The sequence below is a fragment of the Hyla sarda genome, chromosome 2 (assembly GCF_029499605.1).
Source record: "Hyla sarda isolate aHylSar1 chromosome 2, aHylSar1.hap1, whole genome shotgun sequence".
Classification (NCBI taxonomy): domain Eukaryota; kingdom Metazoa; phylum Chordata; class Amphibia; order Anura; family Hylidae; genus Hyla; species Hyla sarda.
Window position 1 is genome coordinate 32,647,991 of NC_079190.1, and position 21,690 is coordinate 32,669,680.

The following is a 21,690-nucleotide window of genomic DNA, read 5'->3' on the forward strand; positions in this document are numbered from 1 at the left end:
ACAGATTTTGCTAAAAAGGGAATCTAAATATATAGAAGTATAGCAGAGACAGTTTTCTGATAGTTGTGCACAGTGAATTCAGTTCAAGGCAATCTGATGCGGCCATTTTTCATTTTTGGCATTCTTATTTTTGGTTTCCTTGCCTTTTAAAATCTTTAAAGGGGTACTTTGCCCCTAGACATCTTATCCCCTTTCCAAAGGATAGGGGATAAGTTGTCTGATAGCGGGGGTCCCCCTACGATCTCCCTGCTGCACCCGGCGTTCGTGACATGACAACCACGCCCCGCATGAAGTCACTGCCATGCCCCCTCAATGCAAGTCTATGGGAGGGGGCGTGACTGCCGTCACGCCCCCTCCCGTAGACTTGCATTGAGGGGGCATGGCCGTGATCTCACGAGGGGGCGTGGCCGTGACGTCATGAGCCTCAAGCCCCGCATCGCCAGTCAGTGAAGTTCACTCTGTGCACCGGATGACTGGGGTGCCACAGCCGAGATCGCGGGGATCCCCAGCAGTGGGACTCCCGCGATCACACATCTTATCCCCTATCCTTTGGATAAGGGCATAAGATGTCTAGGGGCGGAGTACCCCTTTAAGGGCTTGTTTTATGCGAAACCAATTCTACTTTGTGGATGGTATCAATAAGTTAACCACAAAATGTTAGGCAAAAAAAAAAGATCCAGTACGGTGAATGGCGTTGACGTAAAAAGTCCAAAATTTCAGAATTTTGGTCACATAAAAGTAAAAAAAAAAGCGATCAAAAACTAATATACAGCACAAAAAAATTGATCAGATGATTTAAAGTAACAGCGCTTACTGGGGCTTAAATGTTCACGATCCAAACATCAGTGGTGGTATACAGCAAGAAACAATATACTAATGGTGCTCTAGTTACTTAAGCAAAAGATTGACATGATCCGGAGTAATAATCCCTGCAATCAGTAATGTCCTGCATATACTGCCCCGGCCGGCGGCGTCTCTACCAGCCAAGTCCCGCTGCAAGATTTTGGAGTTAAGTCACCTAAGTCACTGTATACAATATACAAATGGTGCTCTAGTTACTTATGCAAAATCCCTGATCCCTTGAGGAAGGAAAATTTTATATTTGCGAAACGCGTAGGAGGATTTTTGGCCCAACGTGCTATCTACAGTGATTTAGCTCCATAATCTTGCAGCAGGACTTGGCTGGTAGAGACGCCGCCGGCTGGGGCAGTTCTCCCAGCAACCAAGATCGCACCATCTGAGAACTTCGAGCAACTTTAACCTACTCAGGATCCTGGTGCAGATGGACATCTCATGTAAACCTGATTCCAATACAGGAACATATTAACACATTAGTGATACTTCGGTATATGCAGGACATTACTGATTGCAGGGATTATTACTCCGGATCATGTCAAGGTTCTGCATAATAAGCAAACGTTTCTGAAAAAACAAAGCAGAGCTTCTCATGGGATAGTAGTCTGGATAGTGAGAGCAAACACATCCAGCAAATCAAAGAATAGGGGCAATTCTGCTCATGTTTTGTGTTTGTGTACCAGACACAACCACCAGAAGAAGCGTAAAAATGTCGGTGCAGCCACCTGGGTATCAGCAGTCAGGGGTCTTCAGCCGAGCGTAGAAACATGAAATGGAGGAATAAAAAGTTCTACTGGTTTTTCCGTTTACAAACAAACGCGTTTCGAGGCCTAAGCAAACCTCTTTCTCAATGTTAAAATTGGCATGGGCCAATCTTAACATTGAGAAAGAGGCTTGCTTAGGCCTCGAAACGTGTTTGTTTGTAATGGCTATTGAATAAATGGACTTCCTTTTCACACGCCTGCAACTGTGATTACTTGTGACGGTCTGCGCCGGAAAAACCCGTGGAACTTTTTATTCCTCCATTTAAGGTTTTAGATAAGTAACTAGAGCACCATTAGTATTGTTTCTTGCTGTATACCACCACTGATGTTTGGATCGTGATACATTTAAGCCCTAGTAAGCGATGTTACTTTAAATCATCTGTTACATTAGGAATATAAGTGGTCTAGCAGGGAACCGCTTGCAGTAACTTATCTGCATAGTGGGCACAGTAAAACATATCCATAGTGCCAGTGTCTGCTATTTAGTGGTTTGTGCAAAAACATTTTCCCTCATACAGTCCCGTATACGGGTCAGAATAGGACAAAGAGGACAGTTTTAAAGGAAAATGGTCACACAAAATCCGATACACCCGGTTATAATGTGGGTGAGGGGTTCCTTACTGATAAACGTGCCTACAGTCCGGTGCCCAGTCCCTCTGAAGTTCAGCTTCTATCTGCGCTGAATTGGGCGCTGGAGGTGGGCCCGTCGGCTGGATTTAAATATTCATAGGCGCTGGTCACGTGACCGCTCAGTAGGCACAAGCGCTCACATGACCAGCGCCCAGGAATATTCAAATCCAGCTGGCGGGCCCGCCTCCAGCACACAATTCAGCGCTAGAAAAAGCCGAACTTCAGAGGGATCGGGCGCTGGACTGCAGGTACGTTTATCGGTACTATACCCGGTGTATCGGAGTACATGTCAGTTTTACCGTAAAGTGCACTGTGGAAAAATCTCCAAAAGTTGCAAAACTGCGGTTTTCCCAAAAAATTTTGGTTGCACCATACATTTTATGTCTCTTAAAAATCGAGGAGGAAAAAAGGAAAACCCAAAAAAGGAAATCGTCTGTCTTCCGTAGGGTGCTCTGTGCAGAAGAGATTCAATGATCCAATGAGATTCTGCCGCAGCGGAATTTCCAAGTGTAATTTCTAAGTGGACTTTCGCTCAGAAATTCTGTAGTCTGAACCCAGCCTTACCACCTGCTTAAATACCACAGCCCCTCCAAAAAGGTGATTAGTGGGGTAACTTAGAATCGGACCCCCACCGATCTGGTATCGATTGCCTGTCCTGAGGATAGGCCATCAATGTAATTAGCCTTACCCCCTGCTTAAAAACCTCAGCCTCTCCAAAAAGGTGATTAGTGGGGTAACTTAGAATCGGACCCCTACCTATCTGGTATCGATTGCCTGTCCTGAGGATAGGCCATCAATGTTGTGATCTCGGAAAAACCCCTTTAATGGCGGAAGTATGTGTGTCAGCTCTTTATTAGCCAGCACAACCTAATGTATCTTTTCTGATAACATTTCTTGCAATTCATTTGATCGGTAATGTAAGTTCAGGTGACAGCGGATGATGATGATGGGATTTCACTGATACATTTCCCTCATTCATTAATCTGTTTATACGCCTGATTTATAAGCTGCACCGGAGTGAGAAGGACGCCGGGTGCACTTAGCAAAGCCTCTTATGAGTTGGCACCGGAACAGCATATATATTTAATGATAACAGAAGATCCTGTTTCATGCCACCTTCCTATACTTTGGTTTTGCCAGAAAGGAAGGCTGTTTGTGACAGAAGTAACAATGTGCATTATTAATGCGTTCATTGTTATTTTTTATTTTCTTTCACAGAAGTCGGGAGGCGAGCGCCGAACTTGCAAAATGGGGGCTACGACTTGAGAATCAGCTGTCTATCACCGGACGCGTTATACCGCCGGAAAAGATTTGTTTGAGGGATGGAATAGTAAGTGCACGATACGTGAAAATATACGGTAATATACTGAGCACTCTATTAACATGCTGGTGGTGTGGTCATTAAAGGGGTACTCCGCCCCTAGACATCTTATCCCCTATCCAAAGGATAAGATGTCTCATCGTGGAGGTCCCGCCGCTGGGACCTCTCGCGATTTCTGCTGCGGCACCCCAGTCATCCGGTGCCCCCCCCTCTCAATGCAAGTCTATGGGAGGGGGCGTGACGGATGTCACGCCCCCTCCCATAGATTTGCATTGAGGGGGCATGGTGTGATGTTACGACGGGCGTGGCCAAGACATCATGAGCCTCCGTAGCCACACCCAGTGATCTAAACAAACACCATGTGCTGCAGAGAGATCTCGGGGGTCCCAGCTTCAGGACCCCGGCGATCAGTCATCTTATTATCTATCCTTATTATTATGGAAATTATATTTTTCTCATTTACCTAAATAATTGATGTAAATAACAGTCAGCATAATTCTCATGTTATCAACTATTAAGAGTACAATTCAAATTGTATTGAACAAACCTCCTAATGATAACAGTATTTTTTTTATAAACATAAAAACTTACAATGCACTGTTCCAAAATATTATCAAACAACGGCACTCATCAGTGAACAGGACTGTTTAAAAATTAGTCTTCATGTATTTTTCTGCCCAATGCAGCCATTTCTGCTTGTGAGCATTGGTTAGTGGTGGCTGAATAGAAGGTTTATGCACATTTGCAAGACTCTGGGGGACACCTTGATGTCTGTGGGACTCCAGAGGCACCAGCAGCTTCAAATATCTGTTTGCTGCTATGTAATGGTATTTTAGCAGCTGCTCTCTTGATCCGATGCATGGATCTGGCAGAAATCTTCCTCAATGTGCCTTTATCTGCACAAACCCGTCTGTGCTCTGAATCAGCCACAAATCTCTTAATAGTGCGATGATCACGCTTAAGTTTTCATTAAATATTTCATGTTTTAATACCTCGTCCAAGGCATTGAACTTTTTCGAGGCATTGAACTTTTTTTAAATTGGGCTCACCTGGCAATCTAATTACCACAGGTGTCCGAGATTGTTTTCAGTGCTCAAAAGAGTCCTGAGAGACAATGTATCCATGATTTACACTGAAAAACAAAATAGAGTAATGCCGTAAATGTTGTCATCCCTGAAATATTTCAAGAAAATGAAGTATTTCTCACAGAAAAGCATTGCAGTAACACACGTTTTGCTATACACACGTTTATTCCATTTGTGTGTATTGGAACTAAACCAAAAAACGGAGGAAATAAACCAAACTGGACATAATGTCACCAAACTCCAAAAATGGGGTGGACAAAATTATTGTCACCCTTAACTTAATATTTGGTTGCTCAATCTTTGGAAAAAAATACTGAAATCAGTAGCTTCCTATAACCACCAATAAGCTTCTTACACCTCTCAGCCGGAATGTTGGACCACTCTTCCTTTGCAAACTGCTCCAGGTCTCTCTTATTGGAAGGCGCCTTTTCCCAACAGCAATTTTAAGATCTCTCCACAGGTGTTCAATGGGATTTAGATCTGGACTCATTGCTGCCACTTCAGAACTCTCCAGCGCTTTGTTGCCATCCATTTCTGGGGGCTTTTTGATGTATGTTTTGGGGTCATTGTCCTGCTGGAAGACCCAAGATCTCGGACGCAAACCCAGCTTTCTGACACTGGGCTGTACAGTGCGACCCAAAATCCATTGGTAATCCTCAGATTTCATGATGCCTTGTACACATTCAAGGCACCCAGTGCCAGAGGCAGTAAAACAACCCCAAAGCATCATTGACCTCCACCATATTTCACTGTAGGTACTGTGTTCTTTTCCTTGTAGGCCTCATTCCGTTTTCGGTAAACAGTAGAATGATGTGTTTTACCAAAAAGCTTTATCTTGGTCTCATGTGTCCACAAGATAGAATAGAAGGATTTTGGCTTACTCAAGTTGATTTTGGCAAAATGAGGCTTTTTTAAGTGTCTCTGTCAGCAGTGGGGTTCTCCTGGGTCTCCTCCATAGCGTTTCATTTCATTTAAATGTCGACAGATAGTTCGTGCTGACACTGATGCTCCCTGAGCCTGCAGGACAGCTTGAATATCTTTGGAACTTGTTTGGGGCTGCTTATCCACCATCCGGACTATCCTGCATTGACACCTTTCATCAATTTTTCTCTTCCTTCCACGCCCATGGAGATTACCTACAGTTCCATGGGTTGCAAACTTCTTGATAATGTTGCGCACTGTGGACAAAGCCAAATCTAGATATCTGGAGATGGACTTGTAACCTTGAGATTGTTGATATTTTTCCACAATTTTGGTTCTAAAACCCTCAGACAGTTCTCTTCTCCTCTTTCTATTGTCCATGCTTAGTGTGGCCCACAGAGATAAACAATGCAAAGACTATGTGAACTTCTCTCCTTTTTATCTGCTGTCAGGTGTGATTTTTATATTGCCCACACATATTACTTGCCCCAGGTGAGTTTAAAGAAGCATCACATCCTTGAAACAATCTTATTTATCCACAATTTTTAAAGGGTGCCAATAATTTTGTCCAGACCATTTTTGGAGTTTGGTGACATTATGTCCAATTTGCTTTTTTTCCTCCCTTTTTTGGTTTAGTTCCAATACACACAAAGGGAATAAACATGTGTATAGCAAAACATGTGTTACTGCAATCCTTTTCTGTGAGAAATACTTCATTTTCTCTCCCGAGCAAGGAGTGGTATAACATGCAATATTTACCGATCCTGCTCCCCTGAAGCGGCCATGCCAATACTCCCAGTCCCATGCTGGTCTCCGTTTCTTCCTGGTTCTATGTCACCCTCACCCCACAGGACCTGCCCGCTCAGCCAATCAGTGGCCACGTTGGTGCCCTGCCTTAATCACTGATTGACTGAGCGGGCAGGTCCTGTGGGGTGAGGATGACACAGAACCTGGAAGGGGTGGAGACTAGCTGGGGACTGGGAGTGTTGATGCAGAAACTGCAGGGGACCAGAGAAGGTGAGTATAGTATGTTTATTATTATAAAAAGAAAAACATGCTTGATCTGCAGACTATTGTGTTGGGCCTTTATCCACGGTCCTATACCTGCGTCCACCCTTCTACTTTGGATTTCTACCTTTGCTGTTTTAATTGGACTGTCGTAAGTAAAAATTCATACACTACAGTCATTTTTATATTTAACAAATATTTCTCTTCTAGTGTCAACCTGCGTCTGCTGCCGACTGGTCTCGAGATACACGAAGCGGCAGAATAATCCATGCCAAGCCTCTGTCCAGTTGGCTTCTCCTATTTAGTCACCGCAATGGAGATGTTGCCGAGCAGCTGGTCCAATGTCTGATGAAAGTAGGCGATGGAATGGGCTTCTCTATTGATAACCCCAAAATGTAAGACTTACATCTTCTAGGTTTGTATTTATGTGTTTAACTGGTAGATTGTTTGTTTGTTTCCACAGTATATTAAAGGAGTACTCCGCTGCTCGGTGTTTGGAACAAACTGTTCCGAATGCTGGAGCCGGGAGCTTGTGACGTCATAGCTCCGCCCCCTCATGACGTCACACCCCGCCCGCTCAATGCAAGTCTATGGGAGGGGGCGTGACGCCTGTCACGCCCCCTCCCATAGACTTGCGTTGAGGGGGCGATGCATGACGTCATGAGGGGGGCGAGGCTATGACGTCACGAGCTCCGGCTCCAGCATTCGGAACAGTTTGTTCTAAATGCTGGGCAGCAGAATACCCCTTTAACATTCTGCATCACACCCTGTATTATGCTGCAGAGCAGCAGTCATATCCTGCTGTGTATATACATAACTCTTCTATTTTTCCACCTACAGACCCATATTAGGGCTTTTTTTTTGCAGGACCAATTGTACTTTGTCATATTAAATTCTTAATTTTTCCATAAAATATGTTACAAAACCGAAAAGAAAAAGGAGGAAGGAAATCGAAAAAAATGCAGTTTTGCAAATATTGGGGTATTTTTTAATGCAGTTCCCCGTGCAGTCAAACTGGCATGTTATCTTGATTGTTTAGGTCCATACAATTACAATACTCAATCTGTATAGTTTCTCTCATGTTTTACTGTATTTTACTTTTCAAGGGTAAAAAAAAGTTATTTAAATTGCAATTTTCTGACCCCTATAATTTTTTTTCCTTAAAGGAGAACTGGCAAAATTAAAGGGGTATTTCAGGGAAAAACTTTTTTTTAAATATATATATATATATATATATATATATATATATCAACTGGTGCCAGAAAGTTAAACAGATTTGTAAATTACTTCTATTAAAAAATCTTAATCCTTTCAATAATTATCAGCTGCTGAAGTTGAGTTGTTGTTTTCTGTCTGGCAACAGTGCTCTCTGCTGACATCTCTGCTTGTCTCGGGAACTGCACAGAGTAGAAGAGGTTTGCTATGGGGATTTGCTTCTAAACTGGGCGGTTCACAAGACACGTGTCATCAGAGAACACTTAGACAGAAAAGAACAACTCAACTGCAGCATCTCATAAGTACTGTAAGGAATAAGATTTTTTAATAGAAGTAATTTACAAATCTGTTTAACTTTCTGGAGCCAGTTGATATATAGTGTTGAGCAGCATAGGCCATATTCGAATTCGCGATATTTCGTGAATATATGGACGAAATATGCTAATTTCCACATGTGCGAATTTTCACTTATGCAAATTATTGCATATGCTAATTTTCGCACATGTGGAAATTAGCATAAGCCAAAATTCGCATGTGCGAAAATTTGCATATGCAAATTTTCCCATGTGCGAAAATTCGTATGCCAGTCTCACACAGTAGTATTAGAGCCTTCTTTACACCACACAAGCTGGAAGCAGAGAGGGATGATCACTGTGATGTGTACTGTGAAAAAAATATATATATATGAATATTCGTAATTGCGAATATATAGTGCTATATTCGCGAATAAAATTTGCATTGCGAATATTTGCGAGCAACACTATTGATATATATATATAAAAATAAAGTTTTTTCCTGGATAACCTCTTTAACTTATCCCCTATCCACAGGTAAGGGGATAAGTAGCTGATCACAATAGGGATAAGTAGCTGATCACAATGGGGTCTGACCGCTGGGACCCCTACGAACTCCAGGACTCTCTCTACCGGTCATCTACCTGTAGACGGCACGCGCTCCATTCATTTCTATGGGAACGCTGATGATGCCCGAGTGCTGCACTCTGCTCTTTTCGGTGCTCCCATAGAAATGAATGGAGCGCGTGCAGGCTGCAGCATGTGCTCCTTACTGAGCGCCGGGTCTCGTCCCGGTGATCCCCTGCGATCAGCTACTTATAGGTTAATTTTCGCCAGATATCTCCTATAACTTTTTTGTCTACGGAAGTGTATAAGGGCTCATTTTTAGCCTACTTTTAATACCTCTATCTGCTGCGTGGATACTTTTCGCAGGCTTTGTGACATCTTCCACGAGCGGCTTGAATATTAAGCGCAGGGCGGTAAGAACGGTATGAATCCTTTCGTATTGTTCCGTTCACATAGTAGCGCACTGACGCTGAGAGGTAAATCTCCGCTCTGATTTGGGACGTACGCAGCAACTCCTCCACGGCTGCACTTATTTTCTGAAGTCTTTTCATCTGCACAAATAAAGGGACAAATAAGGGATTAATGGGAGCGTTTTGTTTGCATCTCCTTCTTTTTCAAGTCTGAACACAGGCGAGCAGGGCACCCGAGACACGGGAGATAGGTGTTTGGTGTAACAGAAGAATAAACGCTCTATTTTCTAGCAATCTGCATAATAGGGAAAGCGGGAGGAATCTCACTGATAGAGATAGATGTAAGCTGCCGCTCCGTCTAGGACGCTGTCACATTGTTCACTGTTTTTTTTATTCTGTTCTTTTTTCTTTTGTTTTTCCTCTTCCTTTATTCACATCTTTCAGTAGAAGCAAATTTAGGTTGATTTACACTGTAGGCAAATATTGTACTATAGATGGAAGTTGGCAAGTTAAGCTTAGTAAGCTGCAATCTGGTAGAGACGTTCCTGCGGGTGTTTTGTACATCTGCCACTTGCCATAACATCCAGTTTGTTCTGACTGGCAAAGGGACATGTAGATGCCTACCATACCTATTGTTGGGTATACACTGCAAGCATAGTGTCCAGCACAGCTAGAGGCCAGAAGAAGGGCAGGATCACACAAAACGGATGTAGCTTTTACACATGCCTTTGCTGTCCTTCACTATTATATTGTGTTGGCTTCAGTGGCGTTTCTAGGGTTGGTGTCACCCCCCCCCCCCCCCTGCAGAAAATTATTTCCAGTATTATAATGAAATATACCAATTGCCACATAAGGGTAAGGTTTTACCATGGGAATTACAGCTCCCAGTATGATCTAAGCTGTGATTAGGGTAAGCTGGGAGTTGTAGTTTTGTAACAGCTGGAGGCACCCTGGTTGGGGAACACTGAGAAATATAGATGGATAGGTAGAACATAGATCAGTGTTTCATGAACAGGGTGCCTCCAGCGGTTGCAGAACTACAACTCCCAGCATGCTGGCAGTTGTAGTTTTGCAACAGATGGGGGCACCTTGGTTTGGAAACACTGACATAGATAGATAGGAAATAGATATAGGACATAGATCAATGTTTCCTAACCAGGGTGACTCCAGCTGTTGCAAAACTATAAAACTACTACTCCCAGCATGCAACTCCAACTCCCAGTTTTGCAACAGCTGGAGGCACTATTCAGGAAACACTGAACTATGTCCTATCTATCCATTTATCTATCTATCTATCTCAGTGTTTTCCAACCGGGGTGCTTTCAGCTGTTAAAAAAACTACAACTCCCAGCATGCCTAGACAGCCAAAGGCTGGGAGTTTTTGTTTTGTAGTTTTGCTAGAGCTGGAGGCACCCTGGTTGGAAAACACTTATCTATCTGTCAGTGCTTCCCAACCCTCCAGCTGTTGCAAAACTACAACTCCCAGCATGCTAGGAGTTGTAGTTTTGCAACAGCTAGATGCACCCTGGTAAGGAGGGGGGGGGGCAGAGATGGTGTGTGTGTCCCAACCCCCCCCCCCCCCCCCCCCCACACACACACACACACACATACAGAGTGCCCCCTCAGTTTACCTGCTCCAGAAGGCTATCTGCACTGCTGTGCTCCAGTATCCTCCATACTGATCAGCAGCTCTTCAAGCTTGCTGTGGTCATGTGATGTTATGATGTCACATGACCAATGCAGTGCAGGGAAAGCTGCCGATCAGCAGAGGAGGAAGAGGAGCTGAGTAAGTCCCCTGCAAGAGCTCTAATCTCCACAGTTCTCTGACCGTTCCTGCCACAGGCTGTTTCTGTATGCGTTCGCTGTGCAATGCATTCTGCACTGCAGATTGAGCTTAAGAAAACAGCCAGTGACAGGGATGGTCGGACGCACCTGGGTGAGGATGTCACCCCACCAGAGGATGCCACCTGGTGCGGAAACCTCCCCACCCCCCCCTTGGCAACGTCACTGGTTGGCTTTTCTGAACCACCAAGGCAACACAAGGAGTCTGGTGGTGATGCTGGAAGCTTCTCCGAGCCTCCGTTGTACAGAGCTCCACGTCTACAGAGCTCCACGTCTACAGAGCTCCACATTTACAGAGCTACGCGTTTACAGAGCTCCACGTCTACAGAGCTCCGCGTTTACAGAGCTCCGCGCCTACAGAGCACCGCGTCTACAGAGCTCCACGTCTACAGAGCTCCGCATCTACAGAGCTCCGCGTCTACAGAGCTCCGCATCTACAGAGCACCGCGTCTACAGAGCTCCACGTCTACAGAGCACCGCGTCTACAGAGCTCCGCGTTTACAGAGCTCCGCGTTTACAGAGCTCCACGTCTACAGAGCTCCGCGTTTACAGAGCTCCGCGTCTACAGAGCACCGCGTCTACAGAGCTCCACGTCTACAGAGCTCCGCATCTACAGAGCTCCGCGTCTACAGAGCTCCGCATCTACAGAGCACCGCGTCTACAGAGCTCCACGTCTACAGAGCTCCGCGTTTACAGAGCTCCGCGTCTACAGAGCTCCACGTCTACAGAGCACCGCGTCTACAGAGCTCCACGTCTACAGAGCTCCGCGTTTACAGAGCTCCGCGTCTACAGAGCTCCACGTCTACAGAGCACCGCGTCTACAGAGCTCCGCGTTTACAGAGCTCCGCGTTTACAGAGCTCCACGTCTACAGAGCTCCGCGTTTACAGAGCTCCGCGTCTACAGAGCACCGCGTCTACAGAGCTCCACGTCTACAGAGCTCCGCATCTACAGAGCTCCGCGTCTACAGAGCTCCGCATCTACAGAGCACCGCGTCTACAGAGCTCCACGTCTACAGAGCTCCGCGTTTACAGAGCTCCGCGTCTACAGAGCACCGCGTCTACAGAGCTCCACGTCTACAGAGCTCCGCGTTTACAGAGCTCCACGTCTACAGAGCTCCGCGTTTACAGAGCTCCGCGTCTACAGAGCTCCACGTCTACAGAGCTCCGCATCTACAGAGCTCCGCGTCTACAGAGCTCCGCATCTACAGAGCACCGCGTCTACAGAGCTCCACGTCTACAGAGCTCCGCGTTTACAGAGCTCCGCGTCTACAGAGCTCCGCGTTTACAGAGCTCCGCATCTACAGAGCACCGCGTCTACAGAGCTCCACGTCTACAGAGCTCCGCATCTACAGAGCTCCGCGTCTACAGAGCTCCGCATCTACAGAGCACCGCGTCTACAGAGCTCCACGTCTACAGAGCTCCGCGTTTACAGAGCTCCGCGTCTACAGAGCTCCGCGTTTACAGAGCTCCGCGTTTACAGAGCTCCCGCCCTCTCAATGCAAGTCTAAAGAAGGGGGCGTGAATTCATCATGTGCGATAAACTCTATAGTTTATGGTGTTGAAAAAACGCTGTCCACCACAGCAGCTGTCCAAACCGGATTCATCAAAGAGCGTACACCTTATGATGTATTTGAACCTGGGCAACCAAAAATGGGGGGGGGGGGGGGGGGAAACATACACAGGACAACCATTATTGATGAATTCCCCCATAGTGTGTAAAGAAGTCCGTGACTGGAGGAGGAAGTGTCATGGTTTGGGGAATGTTTTCTGCAGCAGGAGTTGGACCTCTCATACAGCTACATGGCAGAGCGAATACGAGTGTATCTGAACCTTCTTCAACAACACATGGTTCCTTCCTTGCGATCATCACTCAGTCAGCAGCAATTTTCATGCAGGACAATGCCCCCTGTCACACAGTAAGCCAGGTAAAGCAGTTCCTTAACCCCTTTTCAGTTTTTTGGCATTTTCATTTTTTCCTCATCACCTTCTAAAAATCATAACGCTTTCAATTTTGCACCTAAAAATCCATATTATGGCTTATTTTTTGCGCCACCAATTCTACTTTGCACTGACATTAGTAATTTTACCAAAAAATCCACGGCGAAACGGAAAAAAAAAATTCATTGTGCGACAAAATTGAAGAAAAAATTTCATTTTGTAAATTTTGGGGGCATCCGTTTCTACGCAGTGCATTTTTCGGTAAAAATGACACCTTATCTTTATTCTGTAGGTCCATACGGTTAAAATGATCCCCTACTTATATAGGTTGGATATTGTCGTGCTAAACTACATGCAGGAAAATTTATACGTAAAAAATTGTCATCTTCTGACCCCTATAACTTTTTTATTTTTCCGCGTACAGGCCGGTATGAGGGCTCATTTTTTGAGCCATGTTCTGAAGTTTTTAGCGATACCATTTTTGTGTTGATCAGACCTTTTGATCGCTTTTTTATTCATTTTTTCATGATATAAAAATTGACCAAAAATACGCTATTTTGGACTTTGGAATTTTTTTGCGCGTACGCCATTGACCGTGCGGTTTAATTAACAATATATTTTTATAGTTTGGACATTTCCGCACGCGGCGATACCACATATGTTTATTTTTATTTACACAGTTTTTTTTTATGGGAAAAGGGGGGTGATTCAAACTTTTATTAGGGAAGGGGTTAAACGACCTTTGTAAACTTTTTTTTTTTGCAGTGTTATAGCTCCCATAGGGACCTATAACACTGCACACACTGATCTTTTACCCTGATCCCTGCAAAACCATAGCTTTGCATGGATCAGCGTAATAGGGGGTTGGTTGCTCAAGCCTGTAGCTCAGGCTTGGAGCAATCAAACGCCGATCGGACATGAAGGAGCAAGGTAAGGAGACCTCCGCTCGCGTCCTAGCTGATCGGGACATCGCTATTTTATCGCGATAGTCCCGATCAGCCCGACTGAGCTGCCGGAAAGCTTTTACTTTCGTATTAAACGCAGCCATCAACTTTGATCGGCGCGTCTGAAGGGTTAATAGCGCACGGCACAGCGATCTGTGCCACATGCTATTAGCCCAGGGTCCCCGCTATCATAAGCCACCGGGACCGACCCGGTATGATGCGGGGTCACGGCGTGACCCCATTTTAAATACCGGGCGCAGGGCGTACAGGTACGCCCTGCGTCCTTAAGAAGTTAAAACTGAGAACATTGAAACAATGAAATGGCCGCCCAGAGTCCTAATCTAAACCCAATAGAAAACCTCTGGAAAATCCTTGGTGACAAAGTTATGTCCAAGAAGAAACCCACAACAGTCACAGAAGTGTGGAAGAGATTGAAAGAAGAGTGGAGCAAAATCCCACCAGAGCAGTGTGAGAGACTAGTGATGTCCTGTGGGGGGCGCAGATGTGTGAGAGACCAGTGATGTCCTGTGGGGGGCGCAAATGTGTGAGAGACCAGTGATGTCCTGTGGGGGGCGCAGATGTGTGAGAGACCAGTGATGTCCTGTGGGTGGCGCAGATGTGTGAGAGACCAGTGATGTCCTGTGGGGGGTGCAGATGTGTCGGAGACTAGTGATGTCCTGTGGGGGGCGCAGATGTGTGAGAGACCAGTGATGTCCTGTGGGGGGCGCAGGTGTGTGAGAGACTAGTGATGTCCTGTGGGGGGGGGGGTGCAGATGTGTGAGAGACCAGTGATGTCCTGTGGGGGGCGCAGATGTGTGAGAGACTAGTGATGTCCTGTGCGGGCGCAGATGTGTGAGAGACCAGTGATGTCCTGTGGGGGGCAGATGTGTGAGAGACTAGTGATGTCCTGTGGGGGGCGCAGATGTGTGAGAGACTAGTGAGGTCTTGTGGGGGGCGCAGATGTGTGAGAGACTAGTGATGTCCTGTGGGGGGGGGGCAGATGTGTGAGAGACTAGTGATGTCCTGTGGGGGGGGGGCAGATGTGTGAGAGACTAGTGATGTCTTGTGGGGGGCGCAGATGTGTGAGAGACCAGTGATGTCCTGTGCGGGCGCAGATGTGTGAGAGACCAGTCATGTCCTGTGGGGGCGCAGATGTGTAAGAGACCAGTGATGTCCTGTGGGGGCGCAGATGTGTAAGAGACCAGTGATGTCCTGTGGGGGCGCAGATGTGTGAGAGACCAGTGATGTCCTGTGGGGGGCGCAGATGTGTAAGAGACTAGTGATGTTCTGTGGGGGGCGCAGATGTGTGAGAGACTAGTGAGGTCCTGTGGGGGGCACAGATGTGTGAGAGACCAGTGATGTCCTGTGGGGGGCGCAGATGTGTAAGAGACTAGTGATGTCCTGTGGGGGCGCAGATGTGTGAGAGACTAGTGATGTCCTGTGGGGGGCAGATGTGTGAGAGACTAGTGATGTCCTGTGGGGGGCGCAGATGTGTGAGAGACTAGTGAGGTCTTGTGGGGGGCGCAGATGTGTGAGAGACTAGTGATGTCCTGTGCGGGCGCAGATGTGTGAGAGACCAGTCATGTCCTGTGGGGGGCGCAGATGTGTGAGAGACTAGTGATGTCCTGTGGGGGGCGCAGATGTGTGAGAGACTAGTGATGTCCTGTGGGGGGCGCAGATGTGTGAGAGACTAGTGATGTCCTGTGGGGGGCGCAGATGTGTGAGAGACCAGTGATGTCCTGTGGGGGGCGCAGATGTGTAAGAGACCAGTGATGTCCTGTGGGGGCGCAGATGTGTGAGAGACCAGTGATGTCCTGTGGGGGGCGCAGATGTGTAAGAGACTAGTGATGTCCTGTGGGGGGCGCAGATGTGTGAGAGACTAGTGAGGTCCTGTGGGGGGCGCAGATGTGTGAGAGACCAGTGATGTCCTGTGGGGGGCGCAGATGTGTGAGAGACCAGTGATGTCCTGTGGGGGGCGCAGATGTGTGAGAGACTAGTGATGTCCTGTGCGGGCGCAGATGTGTGAGAGACCAGTGATGTCCTGTGGGGGGCGCAGATGTGTGAGAGACCAGTCATGTCCTGTGGGGGGCGCAGATGTGTGAGAGACCAGTCATGTCCTGTGGGGGGCGCAGATGTGTGAGAGACTAGTGATGTCCTGTGGGGGGCAGATGTGTGAGAGACTAGTGATGTCCTGTGGGGGGCGCAGATGTGTGAGAGACTAGTGATGTCCTGTGGGGGCGCAGATGTGTGAGAGACTAGTGATGTCCTGTGGGGGGCGCAGATGTGTGAGAGACCAGTGATGTCCTGTGGGGGGCGCAGATGTGTGAGAGACTAGTGATGTCCTGTGGGGGGCGCAGATGTGTGAGAGACCAGTGATGTCCTGTGGGGGGTGCAGATGTGTGAGTGACTAGTGATGTCCTGTGGGGGGCGCAGATGTGTGAGAGACTAGTGATGTCCTGTGGGGGGCGCAGATGAGCTGAAGTCATTCAGAGGCCTGTACACTTCCTACTGATCGGTGACTGTTGGAACCTTCAGAACATTTACCTACAATCTCTCTCTGCTGCAGTCATTGTTGTCCTCTAATTATCATCATCACGTTTTTTTTTTTAAAATAAAGGTTTTATGTTGATATACTTTGGTTATTTTATAAAACACTGTTCTAATGGCATGGTGCACCCCTTACAAAAAATCCTTCAAATGATGATCAATGTAGATTATGTCTTCATAAATTGTTCTCTAATTTTCATCTCCGGTGTATATTCCATGAATGGACAATTATGCGGCAGACTTTCTCAACTGGGAAAAGCTAAACTAAGGGAAACGTTCTTTCTGCAGCTCTGTCTTAAGGTGGGCACTATGTGTGTCCTGTCTTCATCACAAGCTTCCATCTTATGTGACCAGGGTCCGTGATCCTCAGGATCTCGCGGTGGACTTAAGTCCTGGGAAAAAAAAAGTGTGGGAATTCACCCAAGATTTCCACTCAAGGGTTGGTTCTGCTAATGGGAACAGTGTTCCTGCTGTAGAAAAAGTGCAGGAACTCAGTTCCCACGAGTTCCTGCAGGACTTGAGCCTTGTTTACGCTCCTTCTCATTCCAAAGTGCCTGAAGTCCATAGGATTTCCTGGATTTTCTGGCTCTGGACTGGCCTTGCAGGGCCTGGTATGTTGACCTCATCTACTTTATTGTGGACGCCATGTGGCCTCTTCCTCTTCGGCCCAACCTACCCAGTATTATGTTTCCCACTGTTCCACCCAGTCTGAAAGTAGATTTGTCACAAAATGTTGCCTTAAGGTTATGTTTGCTCGGCGGAATTTTGGTCAAATGTCCAGCCGAAAAAAATTCCGGAGGAAATTTCTAAGATAGTGGGCGCCAGCAGAACGTGCCAGCTCTAGGAACACTCAGCAGTACTGCTCCATAGACAGCAATACATTTCCATGCAGATTCCTCAAAAATAATTCACAAGTCAGTTCTTTCTGCAGAGGCTTGATTTTTTTTTTTGATTGATGTGCACACGGTGCAGCAGAATCCCATTGAAAACTAGTAATCTGCTGCAACGTCATTTCCGAGCGAAATTTTTTCCGCTCAGAAATTCCACCGTGTGAACAAAGCCTTACATGGAAACGACACGCTTCTTTGTGTTGCCTGTGTTGTCTTTGCATATAATTCATATGAACGGTGATGTTTGGTGAACGATGTTCCTGTGCTGTAGATGCAAAGGTTTCTCCACCAAAAATCACCTATAATCATTATTGGTAATATTTGTAACATCTGTAATATAAAAAAAAAATAAAAAAAACTTTTGACCTAAAACAGTCCCTTTCTTGATAGATTTATTTAACTTGTCTTAAAAAGGGTTCTCCACCCATAGACATCTTGTCCCCTATCCAAAGGCTGCGGCACCACAGACATCCGGTGCATGGAGCGAACTTCACTCCATGCTGGATGACTGGCGGGGCGGAAGCTCGTGACTTCATGGTCACGCTCCGGCTGTCACGCCCCCTCCCATAGACTTGCATTGAGGGGGTGTGGCCGTGACGTCACAAGCGGGGCGCGGCCATGACATCTCGAGCCTCCGGAGCTGCACCTGATGCTCTAAACCAACGCCTGGTGCAGCAAGGAGATCAGACATCCCCTTTAGATAGGGGATAAGATGTCTAGAGGCGGAGTACCCCTTTAATGCTTTTCTCAGTCTATAAATTGTAAAGGCTATGTTCATGACTCTTCTAAAAAAAAAGTAAAAAGTCACAAATTTCTGCGCAATTCATTTAGACTCTTTAAAGAAACAACTTAAAGGCGTACTCCGCACCCCCTAAACATCGTATCCCCTATCCAAAGATGTCAGATTGCCGGGGGTCCCGCTGCTGGGGACCCCCGGGATCTCGGCAGCAGCTTCCACCTCACAACGGCAACGCTGGAGGCGATCCCGACCACAATGGCGGACGAGCGTGACGTCACAACTCTGCCCCATGTGACGTCACGCCGCACCCCCTCAATGCAAGTCTATGGGAGGTCCGTCACGCCCCCTCCCATAGACTTGGGTCGTGACGTCACGCTCGTCCGCCATTGTGGTCGGGATCCGAAGCCTCCAGCGTTGCCGTTGTGAGGTGGAAGCCGTACAGGTGGGTGCAGCAGCCGAGATCCCGGGGGTCCCCAGCAGCGGAACCCCGGCGATCTGACATCTTATCCCCTATTCTTTGGATAGGGGATAAGATGTCTAGGGGTGCGGAGTACCCCTTTAAATATAGTGTGGCATGGTTGGCTTTTTCCAGTGGTTTAGTATTTATGATCTGCAATCCCCAGCCTGGACCTGACTTGGAAACCAGTCTACATCTAAACGACTTTGCTATTGATGAAGAACGTTCACCTCTTTGATAAATGAGCAGGAAGTACACATGACGTACACCCAGACAAACGGGGGTAAAAAGAACTTGATTTACACAGACAATGAAAGATTCTACCCAGCGTACCTTACACAAAAAAAAAACATAATCTGCAACTTGTTTTAAAAAAAGAAACAAACGCGTCTTTGTATGGGTCATATATAAAGGTAGCAGCTATGGGTGCCTGACTTGTGATGGACAGATACGTGGTCAATGGTGCCAGTATTACGCTGTGCAATGTGATTCCCACCCAGCAACTCCCTAGCTGTTTGTAGCTATAGATACTATTGTACACGATGACGCTGTGCATGTCTAGAATTACTGAGCTCATCGCCATGGTCCATGGACTATATGACTGGCAGATGACACCATAACTATGGGAGATTCTAGCTGCCTGGTCTCAGCACCACAAACCCCCTCGACCACAAACCCCATTTATTAAAGACAGACACAGACTTTATGGTGCAAAGGCCACAGCAGCCCAATTTTATTTTCCAAAAATTAAAACATTGTAACATGTATAATAAACTCTGTATGAACGTCATACATCAATTAAATCTTTAACAACCCCATTTGGGAACATAAATAATATCAGAAGAAGAACCCAGAGGCACCGTCCACTCCACTTTCCAAATCCATCCATTAACTTCCTGGGGCCTCCTACTTTTACTCCCAGCCGTCCAACACCTAGCCTGGGAGCACTCCCTTCAGAGCCCCGTATCCTCTCTGGGCCCCTATGGCCACAGAGACCGTACCACCAGGCCGTGTACCTTCCACGCCCCACTTTACCTTCCAAACTCCACCAGTACAGTGATGCCTCTAGGTCCTTCTCCTGCCCCATCCGCTTCCGTGACAAATAAAACAAAGGGCGGGCTTCTTCTTCGTCGCTGCACCAACTGGCTCCTCCTCTTCCTGCCCGGCATACACGTTCAGGTTACTCCTCCCCCTTTCCTGTCTCCGCCAATCCTCTTGCCCTATTAACCCCAAGTTAACCCCTAATCTCCTGGCCATCATCCCCCTGTCATGTGCCCCTCTGGTCCGATGCTCTCCCCTCCAGGGCTTATTTGCAGGAAGTTGTATCATTAACACCCGGACCACTCCAACAGTATCACATAACACATATCTGTAACACTACGAAAGACTTCTGGGCCGAAACCCGGCGTCACTAATCCCTATTATTGCCCGCCCCTATGATAAATCCCTTTGATTTACCCCTAAGATAGATCCTTACAATTGATCCCTATCATAGATCACTACCATTGATCCCTTTGATTTACCCCTATGATAGATTCCTACAATGCTTAGAACAGGTCATTAAACCTGCAGTCGGGCTACATTAGACTTGCAGTCCTAATGTAAAAGTAAAAAAATACAGCCGAATTACGCTTGTGTAAACCAGCCTAAGGCTATGTTCACACATGATTTGGTAAGTATTTATTTATTTTTTTTAATATTCATACTGCTTTAAAGGGGTACTCCGCCCCTAGACATCTTGTCCCCTATCTGAAGGATAGGGGATAAGATGTCTGATCGCGGGGGTCCCGCCGCTGGGGACCACCGCCATCTCCCTGCTGCGCCGGAGACTTGTGACTTCAAAATCAAAACACTTAAAATTTTCCACCTACACACCCTGTTAAAAAAAAATCTTTACCCTTCCAGTACTTTTTAGCAGCTGTATGCTACAGAGGAATTTCTTTTTCTTTTTGAATTTCTTTTTTCTCTTCTCCACAGTGCTCTCTGCTGACATCTCTGTCCGTACGGGCATCAGGTGTCAGCAGAGAGCAGTGTGGACAAGACAAAAAAGAAATTCAAAAGAAATTCAAAAAGAAAAGAATTTCCTCTGTAGCATACAGCTGCTAAAAAGTACTGGAAGGGTAAATATATATATTTTTTTAATAGAAGTCATTTACAAATCTGTTTAACTTTCTGGCACCAGTTGATTTAAATAAAACACCAAATGTTTTCCACCGGAGTACCCCTTTAATGCAGATGTAGAATAAGGAACATTGTAAACGCTCTTCTGGTTTCCTGTAAATCCCGGTGGACGTGTAATGGCATCTGCTGGTTTGGCCGAACAGGTAATTCCAGTTTTTAGCCCCAGTGTTTTCCCCATGTTAGATGATATGCCGGGCCCACACACGGTGGGTAGTCTGTGCGGTGTAGACAGCCGTGTATTGTCCATAGTCACATGTTCATTCAATGGGCCTCAATGGGCTCATAGGTCACTGGGATACAACTACACCCAGCAGAAGTGTAAGGTGTGTGTGCACAGGTCACCAAGATAAGATGTTGGGAATGTTGTACCAATTCACTTTATTCAGTCTTATCTGTTGTATGGCGCACCCAGTACATACATGTGAATGGTGTAGGACAGTGTTTTCCAACTAGAATACCTCTATCTGTTGCAAAACTACAACTCCCAGCATGCCCGGACAGCCTTCGGCTGTCCGGGCATGCTGGGAGTTGTAGTTTTGCAACAGCTGGCGGCACCCTGGCATATGAGCTGATAGATCCTGATGATCTGTATAAACTAGTGCTCAACATAAAACTGGTTAGGGGCGCCCTCTAGTGATAAGTGAAGAAAGCAAACTACTTATCTAGAAGTTGTGTTCACGTCTTGTCTGTCCAGGGATTGACACAGCTCTCAACAGACAACTTATATTATAATATATATATATATACACATATATACTTGAAAATGGTCCTATGGTAGGACAGAAAAGTTACTGTGATGTAAGCCATTAAAGGGGTACTCCGGCGCTAAGACATCTAATCCCCTATCCAAAGGATAGGGGATAAGATGCCTGATCGCGGGGGTCCCGCCGCTGGGGACCCCCGTGATCTTCCACACCGCACCCCGTTAGAATCAGTCCCCGGAGCGTGTTCGCTCCGGGTCTGATTATTGGCAATCATGGGGACGGAGCATAGTGATGTCACAGCTCCGCCCCCGTGTGACATCGCGCTCCCCCCCCCCCCCCCCAATGCAAGCCTATGGGAGGGGCGTGACAACTATGCTCC

General features: G+C 46.5%; 1 protein-coding gene across 5 annotated transcripts in view; it reads left to right on the forward strand.

The window, feature by feature from the left end:
* Positions 1-21,690, forward strand: part of PIWIL4 (piwi like RNA-mediated gene silencing 4) — a 319,725-nt gene that overhangs the window by 196,517 nt on the left and 101,518 nt on the right. For all 5 annotated transcript variants that reach the window (XM_056561503.1, XM_056561500.1, XM_056561501.1 and 2 more), the window contains 2 exons: positions 3,468-3,579; positions 6,795-6,979. In XM_056561503.1, coding sequence (XP_056417478.1) covers positions 3,468-3,579; positions 6,795-6,979 — 297 coding nt within the window. The remainder of the gene's footprint in view (positions 1-3,467; positions 3,580-6,794; positions 6,980-21,690) is intronic.